We start from the raw sequence: 18,101 nt of genomic DNA, 5'->3' as shown, positions 1-18,101 counted from the left end.
TTGTATGCGATAGGCATCTCATTATCGCTTTGAAATTTATTACTGCCTTTGGGTTGAAAATTTTAATTATTGACTAACCCATGATGCTACTTTGGATATAAGGAAATGTTGTTCAAATACTGAACAATATCCGTACTTGTATTCTTTCTCTTATGGTAGGCCTGCACTCTGGGATGTATTCTCATATGCATGGTGATGCATTCTGCCACACATGTATGCATGCCTTCTCATTGTATATATATATATATATATATATATATATTTGCATGCTTCCTCATGAATTTGCATGCAAACTTTTCATCATTCATCATTTTTTTTTATTTCTTTTTTTTTTTACATTTATGTCTTTTTCATGATGGGCCCACTATATTTTTATTCCGTACTTTTTCTATTTCTCATCTCATAAACGTAGGCATTTTGCTATTATTATTGTTATTATTTTTTGCTTTCATGCACGTATACTATGCATGCCTTTATATATATATATATATATATATATATATATATATTTATTTATTAACGGTGGCCACCTCTTTATGCATGTCTGCATATTTGAATGCCCATATGACATGTTTTCTCAAATATATTTAATACTTCTCATTTTATTTTATTTTTTTTTTGCATCATTTACCATTTTTTTGTTTGCATGCTTCTCATTATTTCAGTCATCATTTTTATATGCCATGCGTGTATGCATGCTTCATCATCATTGTTTTTTTTTCTCATTATATATATTTGTTGCCATGAACATGCGCATGCATATAATAATAATAATAATAATATCATTATTATTATTATTTTTATATCTCTTCCCATGCATGCATGTTTCAAGACTATAGCATGTGATTTTTTTTTTTATATATACATGCATGGCACGTGAATACAAACATATATATATGGAACCATATTCATTATTTACTAATGGTGGGCCCGGCCACTTTATATATATATATATTTTTTAAATTGATTCACGTGAGTATGCATGACCGGTAGTTTTTTTTTTTTAATGGGTATCGAATTCATGGATATTGAATTCAAGCCGAGCATGGATTGCACACCAAATAAAGATTCCAAATATTGAAGACAACAAACTTCCAACCAGCACAATAGAGTTCTAATAATAACAAACCAAACGAGCCGTTTGTCGCAAATTAACTTCTTTCAAGTAACAGGCCTAACTGATAATCAACACATTGAGCGCGGTGCTTAGTATTTCCGCATGACAAGAAACATGCTAGTTTTAAACATCTTACCGATCGAAAGCAAAGATGATGCATAAGGCAGAGGGTTGCATGAAAAGTGCTTGCATACCTGTTCATCTGATCGGTGTTTTCCATCACTGGTTGCTGACACAGACCTCTCCCTGCGTCTTCTGTTAGGTTTGTGAATTTTGGTGAAGCGTTCTCACCTCTCACGAGGCCGCATACCTTTGTTAATATAGCCGGCAAAACGCGGCTTAAGATTACATGGTAGTTACGAGAGATCAGGGGATGCATTCCTATCTTGAGCCTTCCTAATCTTATCCTTCTATCTTTAGATACATTCATGCAAATTATATCTAACATTCATTCCTAATCTTATCCTTCTATCTTTAGATACATGTATGCCAATTATATCTAACATCCCCCTTCAATCATAACTTACATAAGTTGAGATTGTATTTAAACATTTCTAGCTTACGACTACACAAAGCCTTTGTGAATCCATCAGCAACTTGATCATTAGTTGAGATGAACCTTACTTCCAAAAGTCTTTGTGCCACTCTTTCGCGCACAAAGTGATATTCAACCTCTATGTGTTTTGTTCTAGCATGGAACACTCGGATTTTGCGCATGTATAGGTTGCCCCAATGTTATCACACCAAATATGAGCTGCCGGTGGACCGGGAATCTTCATTTCTTGCAACAGGGTTTGGATCCAGATTATTTCTACTGTTGCATTTGCTAGTGACTTGTACTCGATCACGTACTTGATCTAGATACCGTAGCTTGCTTTCGTGCACTCCAAGATACTAGATTACATCCAAGGAAAATCGCAAAACCGCTTGTTGAGCGACGATCATCAACACTTCCTGCCCAGTCAGCGTCAGAGAAAGCACTAATTAATGTAGAAGACTCTTTCTTGATCTTCAAACCAGTACCAAGAGTATGTTGCGGATATCCGAGTATTCTTTTTAACTCGCTGTCCAGATGATCTCGTTGTTGGTGATCAAGAAACCGACAAACTTTGTTCACTGGGAAATGAGATGTCCGACCGGTAAGGGTTAGATATCGAAGTGCACCTACCACACTTCTATAACGTGTTGAGTCTTCCGGTCCAAGAACTTCTCCTTGTCTGCAGTTGATAATTTTTCCCGATGTACACAGTGGAGTCACCCGGGTTTACGATGTAACATATTTACCTTCTTGAGCAAGTCTGCCATGTATTTATTTTGTGACAACAAAATACCATCTTTTGTCTTTGACACCTCGATTCCAAGGAAATAATGCAAGTCACCAAGATCCTTTAGAGCAAATTCTGTTGCAAGATCTTTGAGTAAAGTTGTTACTGCACCTTGTGAGGAACTAGCCACTATAATATCATCCACATACACTAACAGAAACATTGTAACTAATCCCTTGTTATAAAAGAACAGTGAAGTATCAGCTTTAGAGGAAATAAAACCAAGTTGCTGTAATTTGTGGCTTAACCTTTCAAACCATGCCCTTGGCGCTTGTTTAAGGCCATAGATAGCCTTGTCTAACTTAAGCACATGATGTGGCATCGATTTGTCTTCATATCCTGAAGGTTGCTTCATATAGACTTCCTCCTCAAGAACACCATGAAGAAACGCATTCTGTACATCTAGTTGCCTGAGATACCATCCTCTGCTAACTGCAATAGACAGAACCACTCGAATAGTTGCAGCTTTAACTACGGGACTAAATGTATCCTCGTAGTCAATTCCATATCTTTGCTTAAACCCTTTTGCGACTAGACGGGCTTTGTACCTGTCAAGAGATCCATCAGCCCTTTTTTTGATCTTGTAAACCCATTTGCAGTCAATTATATTTCTTCCTTCTCTAGCAGGTACAAGGTGCCAAGTTTTGTTCTTGATCAATGCACCATATTCACAGTCCATGGCTTCCTTCCACTTTTCATCTGTTAGTGCTTCATCAACACTTTGTGGGTGGTTCGGTTGAAATGGTGAGGAAATTATACCTGATTTGGCCATCAGTATAGACTTTGGGCTTGATGATCCCACTTTGTGACTGAGTGTGTGGTCGAGCCGACCTAGAGACCGCAAATGATCCAGCTGCTTCTGTTCCTGAGGGAATATGTGCTGTAGAGGGATGTTGCACTGCGTCATCCGTACCGGGCACATCTCCCTGATTGGTAGAGGACGCCGTCGCACTCACGCCAGGGAAGATGGGCGCTGAACCCGACATCTGCGTTGGCAATCTCAGAGGCGATTCACCTGGGATATCATCCTTGTGTCCAGCACCATCATGCTCCATAATTTCATGTGAATTTTGCTCATAATTTTGATAAAAGACTGCCACATTTTCACAAGAAATATTAGTCACATCAGGAGGGTTAGTATGCACACTAATTAACTGATCACTCAATACTGCACCCCCTTGATCAGGACTGGGAAGTAAATGTGAAAAAGAGAGAATTTCGGAGCGAAGGAGAGCACCGGCGTTGGGATGGAGTTTAGTGAAGGGAAAAATGTTTTCATCACGAGAGATATAAACTCTACCCGTGGAGACATGTAAGCACTTATACCCTTTGTGCATAGGGCTGTAGCCAAGAAAGACACATTGTTGAGACCGAAATTCTAGTTTTCTAGAGTTGTATGGTCGTAAATTAGGCCAACATGCACACCCAAAGACACGAAGCGTGGAATAGTCTGGTTTTTTTTTAAACAACCTTTCTAGAGGTGTAGAGAATTGGAGGAGTATGGTGGGGTACGATTAATCAGATATGTGGCAGTGTAAAAGCCTCATCCCAGAACTTGAGCGGCATGGCGGCATGGGCAAGAAGGGATAGGCCAACTTCCACAATGTGTCGGTGTTTTCTTTCGGCAGAACCATTTTGTTGATGTGAGTGGGGACAGGAGACATGGTGTGTGATGCCTATTTTGGAGAAGTAGGAATTTAATTTTTCATACTCACCTCCCCAATCACTCTGTATGGCAATGATTTTTCGATCTAGAAGTCGTTCTACGAGAGCTTGGAATTCGTGAAACTTTTGCAAGACATCAGACTTATGTTTAAGCAAATATATCCAAGTAAACTTGCTATAATCATCAACAAAACTCACATAATATTTTTTATTGCCCACAGAATCTGGAGCAGGACCCCAAACATCAGAAAAAACAAGTTCTAGAGGAGCAACAGAGACACTAGATGACACAGGATAGGGGAGTTGATGACTCTTTGCCTGTTGACAGGCATCACACACCGACTCATTATTGGACTCACCGGAATACAAAAGTTTATTCTTAGAGATAACTTGCTGAACAATAGCCTGAGATGGATGACCTAGCCTATCATGCCACCTAGTCAAGGAAGGTTTTGTGATGCTGAAAGCCTGCTTCTGCGTGTTGGATGTGGATGAGGGTGGTAGGATGTATAGGCCGCCCTCACGTTTACCTCGAAGCAGAATTCTCTGCGTGATTAGATCCTTAATCAAAAAGAATTTTGAATGAATCTCAAAGAATGCATGATTGTTAGCAGAGAAACGACAATCAGATATTAGGTTTTTTCTTGCATCGGGTGAATAAAGAATATTATTAAGATGGAATTTACGATGGGGAGTATCGTATTGAGTGTGACCAGTATAACTAATGCGCATACCTGAGCCATTGGCTGTTTGGATCTGATCTCCACCATGATATTTCTCTCGTATGTTTAACTTGTCGAGTTCACCCGTGACATGATCTGTTGTGCCTGTATCGACGTACCAATTCGTATCAATTCCATAGGACTGATGAGCAGAATTGGCTGCCTTTTCTTGTGGGACAAAATCGTGATTAAAGCGGTGCCAGCAGGTGCCAACTGTGTGTCCCATCTTGCCGCAGAGCTGGCATGTTGGCCGCTCACCTCCTCATCCTCTCGACGGTGCTTGTCCATTGCTGTGACCACGACCAGGGTTGTTGCCAGGATAGCCCTGACCTCGCCTACGACCGCGTTAATTTTCGCCTCTCCCAAAGAAAGCAGAATTTGCTGAGACTTGATATGTTCCTTGCCGAAGATCATGCCTTCCTTCAAACCCCAGCAGTTGCCCATAGAGTTCTGCCACAGTGACCGGCTCCTTTGAAGCAGCGAGAGCCGACACCACCGGCTCGAAATCAGCATCGAGTCCGGCGATCATGTATACCACGATGTCTTCTTCATCGAGTGGTTTTCCTCCGGTCGCCATCTCATCACCTAAAGCTTTCATTTTGGTTATGTATTCACTAACAGACATATTACCTTTCTTTGTAGTTGATAGCGCGATCCGGGTGTTGATGGACCGCGCACGGCCCTTCGAGGAGAAGATTTCCTCGAGGGTCTTCCATAGCTGCTCTGCCGTCGTGACCGACACCACTTGTGTTAGGATGTCGTGCGTCAGGGTCGTCATCAGATAACCGAGAACCTGTTGGTCTTCAGTTATCCACCGGACATATTCTGGATTCGTCCCCTTGACCATCTTGTCACCTTGCTTCACGTCAATCTCCTTCGTGGGGACTGTGGTGGTGCTGTCGAGATACCCAAACATCTGGGCTCCCCTGATGGCCGGAAGAACTTGTGCTTTCCATAGTATATAGTTGTTCTTTCCTAGCTTCTCTGTCACCGGCACACCAAACGGCGATCCGCCGATCAAAGCTGAAGAAGAGGATGGGCTCATGGCTTTTAACAGATGTATCTATGAGGAGAGGGCTCTGGTACCATGTGAATTTTGGTGAAGCGTTCTCACCTCTCACGAGGCCGCATACCTTTGTTAATATAGCCGGCAAAACGCGGCTTAAGATTACATGGTAGTTACGAGAGATCAGGGGATGCATTCCTATCTTAAGCCTTCCTAATCTTATCCTTCTATCTTTAGATACATTCATGCCAATTATATCTAACATTCATTCCTAATCTTATCCTTCTATCTTTAGATACATGTATGCCAATTATATCTAACAAGGTTCACTTGCATAAGGTGAGCGAGATCGCTCCCGCAGACCCCTTGAATGCGAACGGGACGAGACCGGCCTCTATCCCGAGGTCGATAAGGTGAGTAGCTCCATGAGCGTCTATGACCACGACCTCTCACTTCTCTCGCACCGCGATATTTTCCAGGGGTCGGCGTTCTTCCACGGCTTCTTTTTGCCTTTTCAACCTTGATCAAACGGCCTTCCAGTACATAACGGTTCAGGTACTTGACACAGCGGTCTGCATCCTTCATGGTCTCCATCATAACAAAACCAAATCCACGAGATTCCCTTGTGCGAGGATTTATAACCACATGACACTCCAAAACCTTCCCTTCCTTGTTAAAGTACTTCTCAAGGTCATTGCTAGTAACTCTTGTCGATAAGCCTGTGACGTACAAGTTGTTTCCAGGATTCCAGGCGCCATCAACATCTTGACTCCTAGAACGGCTCCTAACTCTCGACCTCGATGATAACCGCGATCGACTGTGTCTTTTCGGCGGAGGTGTGATGGATCGAGAAGTATACCCAACTTCCTTTGTTTGCGACATCTTTAGTTAGGTATTGAAGAGAAACCCTAGAAGCATGAGAGACTCCGATGCCGAAGAAGAGGGAAAGGGTCTTGAGAAAAGGAAAAAATCTGATCTATTTTTTTGAAATCTCATGACAGAGATCTAATGACTTTTAGCTTTTCTTTTGCAGCAGCGGCGAACAAGTAACGGCGATGAGCGGCGATAGCAGCATGCTTGGCGGCATTATCTCAGCCATCCAAGCATGCTGCGGCGATGAAGAGTAGCATCGGCCCCGGCCACGAACGGCGAGCAAATCTCTTTTATATATATATATATATATATGAATAAAACAAGAGAGAAATTAAAGAACCTTTTTTGTTTCTTGACTTTTTTTTTCCTCTGATTTTTTATTTCTGAATCCTTTCTCCCCAAAAATTTTTTTTTTCCTCTGGTGGTTCCTTTCCTCTTTTTAAAAAAGAAGCCTCCATCTTATCTCTTCAACTCACCCGTCAAATCACAACGAAGTGATAGAATTTTAAATTTTTCTTATCCTTTTAACTAACCTCCGTCAAATCGATTGGATCAAATATATTTAAATTTGAAATTTTTATTATTATTATTATTATTTTTATTATTATCTTCTTTTTCTTCTCTTAATTTTTAATTATTTTTTTTAATCCCAAAACCCCCCACTCCCCGTGAGATAAAGGTAAGATCGGGTTGTTATCCCCATTTTTTTATATTATTATTATTATTATTATTATTATTATTATTATTTTAATATATATTTTTTAAAATAATTTCAAATTTAAAAATTTAAATTTCGAATTTTTTTATTTATTTTTATTTTTCAAATTTAAAAATTTAAATTTCGAATTTTTTTATTTATTATTTTATATTTTTTTTATTTTATTTTTTTTATTATTTTATTATTCGCATTTTATTTATTATTTTGTTATTATTTTATTATTTTATTTTTATTATTTTATTATTATTTTATTATTATTATTTTATTTTTATTATTTTATTATTATTTTATTATTATTATTTTCATTATTTATTATTTATTATTTTTTTCATTATATATTCATTATTTATTTTTTTATTATTTTTTTTAAAAAAATTCACCCTACCTCGGGATGCGTACTCAAGTGCTTCAGGATTTGCATTTCTCCCATTGCCTCGAGATCTTCCCTCAGGCTACATGAAACTTAAGATCGTCTTGGGATGTGTGTTTGGCTATCCTAAGATTTGAGATCGCTTCGAGATATGTGTTCTCAAGGATAATCTTGTAATATATTAGAATTTAAATTAAATTGGAATTTGATTTCCATTAGGACATCGAATTTTATTAGGACATGCGTTATATTATTTATATATAAACAAAACCCTCTTCAACTACTTCCCATAGACCATTATACCTAAACAAAGTCTTCATCATGATATTCCAATACTCATAGTCTTCACCATTAAATTGAGGAACAGAGGATTGAGAGAAACTTGGGGAACAACTGCTAGAAGTCATACTGCTTGAACTCATCATGAACAAGAAAGCTTTAAGAGGTCTTCAACAAGCTCTGATACTAATTTGATGGCTGTAAAAAATCAAACAATCATAGGAGAGGATTACAGAAGAAGAGAGAATTCATAGGAAGAAGAGAAACAGTAACACAACACTGAGATTCAATCATCCAAATAAGTCATCCACACACATCACACTATCACTATATAGTTCAGTACACCATACATGCCTTTTCATAAAGGCTGACACAAAGCAAGGACACTTGACCCAGAATAAATAGACTAGATCAAACCAGCTTAAACAAAGACCCACAATGCCTCGAACTCACACACAAAAGCAGATGATACAATCTGGACACTTTATTTTGATTCTACAGTTCCCTCCAATAAACCCAACTAACTAAACTAACAACTTTGACTCTTCAAACCTCAATTGATGATCTCCAGCTCTTGATCTTCAATAGCATCTTCAGCAGCATAATCTTTGAATTCTTCAATCATTCCAACAGAAACTGGTTTGGGCAATGAGATCAATCCAGGGAAGCAGCATAATTGAGAACTAGCAAGAGTGCAACTCAAGAATTATGTACATTGAAAGATATGAGATCACTGGGACAGATGTATCTTTTCCTCTATTTTCCTATGCCAAGTTATGATAACAAGAGCAAGTGTTTATTAACCATAGGAAGCACAATAAGCATGGACAAAAAAAGGCACACATCAAGCTTGAAAGAAGGACAAATAGAACTAGGTTTATTAAGAATACCTTGCAATTGTGTGATTGTGATCTTGAGGCAATAATAATAAAGAACATATTCACAGGTATGACACCCAGCATCACACTTGCTTACTGAACTAATTAATATTTGTAGTGAACCTATTTTGATGCATTCTAATTGTAGGCTTTCGGGGCCTTTTTGGTAATGCTAGGTACATGATCTAATAACCATATGCTTCTCTTCTCCTGCAAAACACTTGCTCATTCTTCAAAACTGTTAATAAATAGATCACTGAGAATATAAGATGTTGGGAAATTATTAAAAAAAATACAGCTAGTGTACTTATGAACACATAAGGGAAGGCAGTAGTAATGACGTACTCCAAGACATTCCAATTATGGTTTTTTTACACTAGTAGTATGTTTACACGATTCAACTCATCATGATACAAATATAGATTGCAGATTGAAAGAAAAAAAAATCCCTTAATTTTCCCATCCAAAGAAAACAATGGCGAGGAATGCAAATAAACTTCCTAGGTTAAATTGTTTGACAAAGACAATGGGCATTTAATAAAAGAAATGCTTTATTACTTTTTTTAAAAAAATTAGAGTGTTTTTTCATTAAAAAAAAATGAAATTAGAGTGTTCTTTCATTAAAAAAAATTAGAGTGTTTGCAATTTGAGGAAAAAAATAGTAAAGTAAAAAAAAAAAAAAGAAATAACATAGAGAATATTATCTTGTTTACATTTTTGTGCTAACCTTATTCTCTACATCTAGAGGACTCACAATCACAATGATATCTCCTGGGTGATAAATGTGGTGTTGATATTTCTAGTTTCAAAATTAGTTAAGGAGGCGGAAAATATTGTTCATGTACTCCACAATGGAGAGAAAGTAAAGCAAAAATAGGAAAGTGACAATAATTATAAATAAACTAAGTGAAATAGAAGAGAAATTACAACATAAAAATACACTAAAAATTTGAGGCACCTTATAAAACATGTTTGTTGAAATATTAACATATGAAGTGTCACTACCGCAAAAGCTAAACAATAAGAAACTTGATTTGTTAACAGGAGGTCAAAAATTTGAGTCTCTTTTAATGAATGTATGAGATCTAATAATAAAAAGAGAGTGTGGTATAACTTGCCCGTATTAAAAATTGTTTGAAGCAAGCAATACCACTAATGAAAATCGCTACCAAAAGTAAAGAATGTGTGGTAATGTAGTTGTTCATAACTTACACAGGAGTAGTGCTACTTTAAACAGTAATAGTACTTACTTACTATTTATGTTTTTATGATGTTAAAGACAAGGTGCTAATCGTGTCCTCCTGGGGATGCTTTTTATATCTCTTTCTGAGATGTTAGAGACAAGGTGGAAATAGTCTCCTCTTGGGCTGCATCGCCTATCTAGCTTAGGGCATCTATTGATGTTAAGCCATTTAAAAGTAGGAAGTCGCTGTTGGAGACCTTCTGGATATGACTTCAACACTGGACAACCTTCAATATATAGATATTGAAGCAAAGTAAGGCCTTGCATTTCTTCTGGCAGAGACTCTAGCACGGGACATTCAAATAACACTAATCGGGATAATGAAGTGAGGTGTTCCATATCTGAACATAAAGATTTTATTTTATTTTTTGAAAGAGAGCTAGACAGCTTAAAAAGAAAAAAGAAAAACCAAACACACAAGACATTGCTTAGAAGCTAAGTCCATAAGCAGTGGTTGCCCTCAGCGGAAGATCACATCCTTGATGGAACAAGGAAACACCCGAGTTAAGGCGAGCTTGATTAGCAAGAACATCGACAACTCCATTAAGGTCTCTAGGGATGTACTCTAGAGTAAAATTGTTGTTGTTGTTCAATATATGCTGAATTATGCAAAGTTCCTCCTCATATCTCCAGCCAGTGCAGCTGTCACCTTGGTTCACCATCTCCACAATTTCAAGACAATTGCAAACAACATGGTCTAGCTTCACATTCATATCCTTGCAGGCATTTAAACCATGCTCAAGGGCTACCAACTCCGCTCGAAAATTGGTATTCAGATTCAAAGTCAGAACGCCCGCCAACATAACTACAAAACCAAGGCCACAAGGCCCAACAAAGTCACTCCAAGATGCATCACAAAACAAAGTAGTGGACCAAAGAAATATAGAGCTAGACAAAACTTCCCTGACATTGGCTCTTGAATTCTTGGCATACTCGGTGGCTACTTTCATAACATACGCAACAGTTTGCTAAGTATTAAAACTCCTCTTTCTAAGATTTGATCACATCTTGCTTTCCAAATCGCCCAAGACGTGGTGGCAAGTAAAGCAGCCATGGGCCTATTTGCCCCACCAACATCCTGAATATACTTGAGCCATGTTCCTTCATGAAAGTCCCTAATGCTTTGAAGATACATTCCAGTCATGTGCTCAACCAAGAGCAAGCATTGCCAACTTGTCCTGCATTGCCAAAAAGATGTTGCATCAATTGCCTTCCTATTCCACACAACAGGCAAGGAAGCTGAGGGTCAATATTGAGGCTATATAAAAATTCATAAGTTATATGTGTAGTAGATATCATTATGACCAAGAATGTATAAGTGATAAGGTTAAAATGGAAAGATTAAATATGTACTAAGAATTAAAATTAGCCAAAAAAAAAATTGATATAGTTATTGTGGATATTAATGATAGTGAAAACAATAGTGATATATGTAGTATTTTTGGAGGAAATAAGATAAATACTCTAACAGAAACAGGACCTACAATAGCCTTCGATCAGCATATGGTAGTATAGGAAATGGTTTTAGAGTTCATATAGAACATATTAAAGGCATAGATAATTTTTTGGCAGATAAGTAAAATAAATTTTTCATAATACCCGTAATTAATGGTCATTGTTTTTCCTACTTTATATAGATCATAAAGTAGAAAAGCATAAACCAATAATGAAGATGCAGAGGAATTATTATTATTATTATTATTATTATTATAAAAAATTGTTTTTTTTTTCTTTTGACAAAAGAGACAAACAACACCCACAAAGGGGTAATAGGCAGGTATGGCAGCTTAATGACCCTCTATTAATTTATTAATTAGGCCAAACGTTACATGAGAGCAATTAGAGTCTTACTATGTGCACGCCTAAAAAAATATTTTAAAAAAATCAAAGAGAGTTCATATATCCTATACCATGCGACTCCGAAGGGAAGAGAAAAGACATCCTCCCACATGAAACCCATGAATATTAAATGAATAATATTACTACAAGATTTATACTATTTAGTTCACGCACAATACTGAAACAGTATTATCGACAAGAGATTCGACCTTGAGTCAACCGGTTCGCCATTCTCATAATATAAAACTTTGATTTATCATATAATTTTTATTTTTATTTTCTTATATAGTTTATTAAAATTTTTATATATAGCTTTGACTATGGCGTCATTTACTCTAAGATTAGGCTTGCAACTGAGGTTAATGATCCAAATAAACTTGTTTAACATTCTTTCCATTATTCTTTTATTGTAACTAATATAAGATGTTTATGATTATAAGATAATCCTTTATTTTTTTGGTTAAAGTAGATAAACAAGTATAGTTGGGACGATATCTCTGAGTGACCACAAAACAAAAAATGACCGACCAACATGTGACCATACTAATTATGACACAAAAACAAAAGAAGGCAAAACACAATAAAAACATAACCTAACCAAACTGACCCAAACAAATTATAAGGACAAACAGACAACATAAGATGATAAACAGAAAACAATTAATAATAAAAGAGAACTGAATTTGCACAGTACCAAAGAAAGTGGACAATGGGCTCTAAGAAAATGGTGAGAACATCAACCCTTCATTTGGATAGGCATATTCAGTATTGGCATTATTGATTTATTGTCTATATTTCTCATAAAGGAGCTAGAATCAAATTTTCATTAAATGAATGAAAACAAGGCCAGCAGAATCAATAATACACAATTTTTGTAATCGATTCTGAATTTAGAAGAGAAATTCTTTTCTTTCCCAAACTCATTAATTCTATTGGTAAAACATGCAACAACGGCTTTGATTCTCCAAGCAATGAGCTTCTGCTGATCACTAATGACAAATAACAGCACCTGAGGATCCATCTACAATGAAATGAACTTTCAGCTTGTTGCCAAGAAATAACCACCAACAACTCCAAATCCTTCCTAAGAAGTTCGATCAGGAAAAACAAGCCAATTTGTTGATTTCTTCAGGGGGATTTTATCTTTGCATGTTGAGTCTTTATCATTTTGAGATTTGCTTAGTCACAGATAGCATCAACTATGCCACAAGCATATTGCAAATTCAAGCTAAGACAAGTCCAATTCTTTGAAGAGAAAAGCCTGAAATTCTCGTGTAAAACAATACATGAATCAGCTGGGCATCTCATCCTCTTGAGAATGAACTGCGACCCTGCACAGAACAATTCACTACTATCAAAATTTCCTCCACCTCCTGAATCCATAACCGAGTCACATGAACTATTGGGATTAATACATTACCACTTGGTGCAGTGTAATAACTGATAAAATGACTGAAAGCAAGTTTGGAGAATGAGATCAATTCAAGAAGGCTGAATAAATGAGAACTAGCAAGAGTACACCTCGAGAGTTATGTACATTGAAAGACATGAGATCACTGGGAAAGATGCATCTTTTCCTCTGTTTTCCTGAGCCAAGAAATGATAACAAGAACAAGTGTTAATTAACCATAGGAAGCACAATGAACATGCACAGATAAAACAAAGGCACACATCAAGCTTGAAAGAAGGACAAATTGAACTAGATGTTATTAATTAAGAATACCTAACAATTTTGATTGTGATATTGAGACAATAATAATAAAGAACATATTCACACTTGCTAAACTGAACTTATTAACTTCCAATAGTGAAAATCTTTTCATTCATTCTTATTCCAAACTTCAGGGCCTTTTTGTTAGTCTCACGTGCATGATCTAATAACCATGCACCTCTTCTCCCATAAAACTTTTGCTCATTCTTCAAAATAGATTGTTAATAAACCATTGAGAAAATAAGATACTGGGAAATTATTGAAAAAATAAAAAATAAAGCAACTGTTCTAATTACAAACACACAAGGGAAAAGACAGTACTAATGACATGCTGCAAGACATGATATTTATGTTCCTTACACTATTAGTTTTCGTTTCTTTTACATGATTCAATTCATCATGAAAGGAAAAAAAAAAAATCCTTCTACTAAAAGAATGCATATAAACTTTAAGTCTTAGGTAAAATTCTTCGACAAAGACAATGAGTATTTAATAAAAGAAATGTTCTGTTCATTATATTTTCAAAGAACGAAAGAAATAAAAGAGAAATTAAAACCAAATAATAGCAGTTAGAAGGTGGCACCAAAAGGTGCAAAATGTATCAAGCAGGCAAGCAAGTGAAACAACTGATGAAAATCGCCACCAAAAGGACAGAATTCATTGCAATGCATTTGTTCATAACTTAGCATGAGAGTACTACTACTTTAAGCAGGAACAGGGCTTACTATCTATGCTTTCATGATGTTATATACAAGGTACTAGTAGTGTCCTTCTAGGGCTGCTTTTTATGAATCTCTTTGAGATGCTAGAGACAAGGTGGAAATAGTCTCCTCCTGGACTGCATCGCCTCTCTAGCTTAGGGCATCCACTGATTTTAAGCCTTTTAAGAGTTGGAAGCCACTGTTGGAGGCCTTCTGGGAATGATTTCAGCGCTGGACAATCTTCAATAGACAGATATTGAAGGGAAGTGAGGCCTTGCATCCCTTCTGGCAGAGACTCCAGCACAGGGCATTTTGATAAACTCTAGTTTAAAAAATGAAGTGAGGTGTCCCATATCTGAACATAAAGATTTGATGCTTGGACAATTGGCAACAGACAAGCTTTTGAGTGATGAGGGGCACTTGGGCAATTCTAACAGTGCATCACAATTGGAAACATCAAGATGCTCTAGAAACGGTAGACCACAATCTCCTTGTGATGATGCACCTGTCAAATTCTTGCAAAAACATAAATATAGAGCATCTGAGGGACTCAGAATCTCGCAACAGCTCATCCGGCCAGGACACCAGCTCTTCAAAATGATACATCCAGAGTCTTTCGAGAGAGGTAAGGTTACGCAAAGCCACTGATAATGAGAACTGACTGCAATCATTAATACATAAATCACGAATTGATGAGCTTAAGGGTCTTGTCTCCTCCTTGTCTTCCAGCAGCAAAGCCAACTCCTCACATCTCGTTAGACTCAACTGCTTAAGAGAATTCAAATGCTTGAAAACCCCCTTCTCCTTGGACACGAGTGCGATTTGTGTCCTGCAGTATGATTCTGTTATGAATAACCCTTTGAGAGTTGGAATTTGTGGTGGCATGGTTGTCAATTTCGGGCATCGAATTATTACCAACTCAGCAAGGCATGGAAACATAGGTGGAGCCGTTTCTCTATCCTCCTCCACACACCACCCCTCCAGGTTAGCCATTTCATACAAGTGAAGGGTCCTCAATGCAGGGAATAAAGATAATGCATCGCCTGTGGTGTTATTAATAATGTATTTGATGCCATCCATTCTACGAATAGTGAGTTCTTCAAGACAAGGCAATTGCTCCAGGGGTGGGAGTTGTTCGCATCCTTGGCAATTATGTAGGAAGATCTTAACAAGATTTTGAAGTTGATGTCCGTCTCTAATCCACGTTGAAAACTGTGTGCCCGGATAATCAAGCAAACTGAGCACTTTTAATGCAGCGTGAGGTTTCAGGGCTTCCAACACTTGTTCTGCATTTTCCACTGATGCTCCCCAAGACAGGGACAATGAATTAATTCTTTGTCTGCTACTCATATTAGCTTCTTTTGCCTCATCCACATTCTTCACCTTGTGGAGGTCATACAACCCAAGTTCACCGTCAAGATTCCAATGCTTCAACTCTCCAATCTTGTTCCCAGCTTTCTCAGAGACAATGTATTTTGTCAATGTTTTCAAGCAACGCAATCGACTTAAACCAGACGGCATGATTTTTAGTTTTGGACAATCACTAAGATGAAGATGTCTAAGACTGTTCATGTACACTATGCTCATGGGAAGTTTAGTAAGTAGATCACAACCATTCAGATTCAATGTCTGCAAATTTACAAGCATACAGATTGATTCTGGTAGTTCCCTTATTTTAGTACTAGAAAGATTGAGATATCTTAGATGCTGCAAATATTGTATTGATGTAGACAGCTCGTCAACATTTGCTCCATAACCCAACTCTAACACTCTGAGCAACTTCAACTTTGACAATCCAATGAAGCCTCTTTGGACAGATAATGCAGTGCGACCATTAATGGGGCGATCACCCATATAATACTCTGCATCATCATCTTTTAATATGAAATGACGGGCCCTTTTTGAAATTTTCTTGAATTCGTTTTTTTTGGGCAATGTGGAGCACCCATCTCCAGTAACAAATTGAGCAAGGTCATGGATGAGATCATGCATCTTGCAAAGTCTAACACCTGGCCATTCATACCTATTATTGACAGAGATATAAAGATGGGTGCCAGCGGCATGGATATTAACATCTTGCAGAAGAGATCTGGATATCAATTCACTAAAAATCTCATGGCCTTCAACTTCTATATCAATTCCAGTTTGAGATGGAATAAACCCATAAGCGATCCAAAATTGAACCAGCATATCTACTTCAATTAAACTATCCTTGGGGAATATGCCACAAAAGGCAAAACATTTCTTCACTTCAGAAGGCAAATTAACATAGCTTAGCCACAATTCGGGTCTGATTTTATCTGTAGCACGCGGTATATCCCATATTTCATTATCTAACACAGCTTGCCATTGACTTTCTTCAATCTTGGATTGCATGAGACTCCCCATTACCTGTATTGCAAGAGGTAACCCTTTACACCTATTGACAATCTTTTTACCAATCTCTACCAATTTCGGTTGTCTTGATACACTTGTGATGAATGCTCTTTGTTCGAACAAAGCCCAGGAGCTTTCTTCTGATAAACCCTGAAGAATATAAGATTTTCTGTGCACCCATTATCCTAGAGCAGTTCTCATTGCGTGTGGTCATTAATATTCTGCTTCCTTCTGCTCCATCAAGAAGCAGATGTCTAAGTGCATCCCACTTCATGTGATCTTTCATTCCACACATCATCTAAGACAAGCAGATACCTCTTATACCCCAGGACTTTCCGTAGATCCCGCTGTAACAACTCCATGTTTGTATCCACATAAGATTTCTCAGAGGCGGTGAGCACGATGTCTCTAGCAAGCTTTGCCACATCAAAATCATCAGAGACACATACCCATATGCGCATTTGGAAGTGTCTCTCCACATTCTTATCTCCGTAGACCAACTGAGCAAGTGTTGTCTTGCCTAAACCGCCCATACCTACAATGGAAACCACTGCCACTTTCTCCTCAAAATGATCATGGATCAGAATCTCCACCATTTTCTCTTTATCTTCATCTCTGCCAATCACTTCTGAATTAGGTACATATGAATGTGTTGGTGGCCTATTCCTCCAAGGTCTGTTGTTGTTATTGTTGTTGTCTGCAACCTTAAAATTGAACTTGTGCATCTCTTCTATGATACCATCTATTCTTCGGTTGATGCTTCTAAGCTTGTGCCCCAACTGAAGTTGAAACAGGAGTGGGTTATGATCAAGAGAGAAAAAGTCACGCACCTTGCTTTTCAGGGGACCGTAAAACTCAGCCTTGCGCTGGATGAGCAGGACATGTGTGTTGGCCTTGTCGAGAATGTCATCAGCATCATAGGCAGCATCTCTGAGCAGCATCAGCCAAGACTTGACAGTCTGATCCATGAGCTGCCTCTCCTCTGCATCTTCAACCAGAGGCTGGATTTGGAGTAAATACCTGTTGAGTTTCTCTAGCTCCCCATCAACTCCTCCCCAAATTTGGCGCAGATATTGGAGGACAGGAGGTGCTGTCAACTCGATGATCAGTCCCAAGGCTTTCACAAGAATAGCTTCGACCGCCATCCTTTCCGACTGGAGTTTCAGAGAGTCAACTGATTTGTAGCGAAAAGTAAACTCTGGTTACCCTTTTGTTCTTTTTGGTCCTTTGATTTATTCCTCTAAACACATGTGGGTGACATTTTTGTTTTCATTCATT

The 18,101-nt window shown here is 37.7% G+C and overlaps 3 protein-coding genes and 1 non-coding gene across 4 annotated transcripts; all 4 read right to left on the bottom strand.

The window, feature by feature from the left end:
• Positions 1 to 5,249: 5,249 nt before the first annotated feature.
• On the bottom strand, positions 5,250 to 5,388 carry LOC120257170. The gene has a single exon (XR_005535555.1). It is a non-coding gene; the product is annotated as a small nucleolar RNA Z247 (small nucleolar RNA).
• Positions 5,389 to 6,126: 738 nt separating this feature from the next.
• LOC120257168 (serine/arginine-rich splicing factor SR45a-like) lies at positions 6,127 to 6,776 on the bottom strand. The gene has a single exon (XM_039264750.1). It carries the CDS (start codon positions 6,715 to 6,717, stop codon positions 6,127 to 6,129), a length of 591 nt encoding a protein of 196 aa, XP_039120684.1. The 5' UTR covers positions 6,718 to 6,776.
• Positions 6,777 to 12,760: 5,984 nt separating this feature from the next.
• On the bottom strand, positions 12,761 to 16,853 carry LOC120257167 (disease resistance protein RGA2-like). The gene is made up of 3 exons (XM_039264749.1): positions 14,472 to 16,853; positions 13,456 to 13,622; positions 12,761 to 13,366 (listed from the first exon to the last, which is right to left on the bottom strand). Exon 1 carries the CDS (start codon positions 16,833 to 16,835, stop codon positions 14,904 to 14,906), a length of 1,932 nt encoding a protein of 643 aa, XP_039120683.1. The 5' UTR covers positions 16,836 to 16,853; the 3' UTR covers positions 12,761 to 13,366; positions 13,456 to 13,622; positions 14,472 to 14,903.
• A 224-nt stretch (positions 16,854 to 17,077) lies between these two features.
• On the bottom strand, positions 17,078 to 17,968 carry LOC120257164 (putative disease resistance protein RGA4). Its single transcript, XM_039264748.1, has one exon. It carries the CDS (start codon positions 17,966 to 17,968, stop codon positions 17,078 to 17,080), a length of 891 nt encoding a protein of 296 aa, XP_039120682.1.
• Between the last annotated feature and the right edge of the window lie 133 nt (positions 17,969 to 18,101).

The sequence above is a fragment of the Dioscorea cayenensis genome, unplaced genomic scaffold, assembly GCF_009730915.1.
Source record: "Dioscorea cayenensis subsp. rotundata cultivar TDr96_F1 unplaced genomic scaffold, TDr96_F1_v2_PseudoChromosome.rev07_lg8_w22 25.fasta BLBR01001920.1, whole genome shotgun sequence".
NCBI classification, from domain to species: Eukaryota; Viridiplantae; Streptophyta; class Magnoliopsida; order Dioscoreales; family Dioscoreaceae; genus Dioscorea; species Dioscorea cayenensis.
Note: the sequence above shows the minus strand (reverse complement) of the source record. Positions and strands in the feature narration are given on the sequence as shown.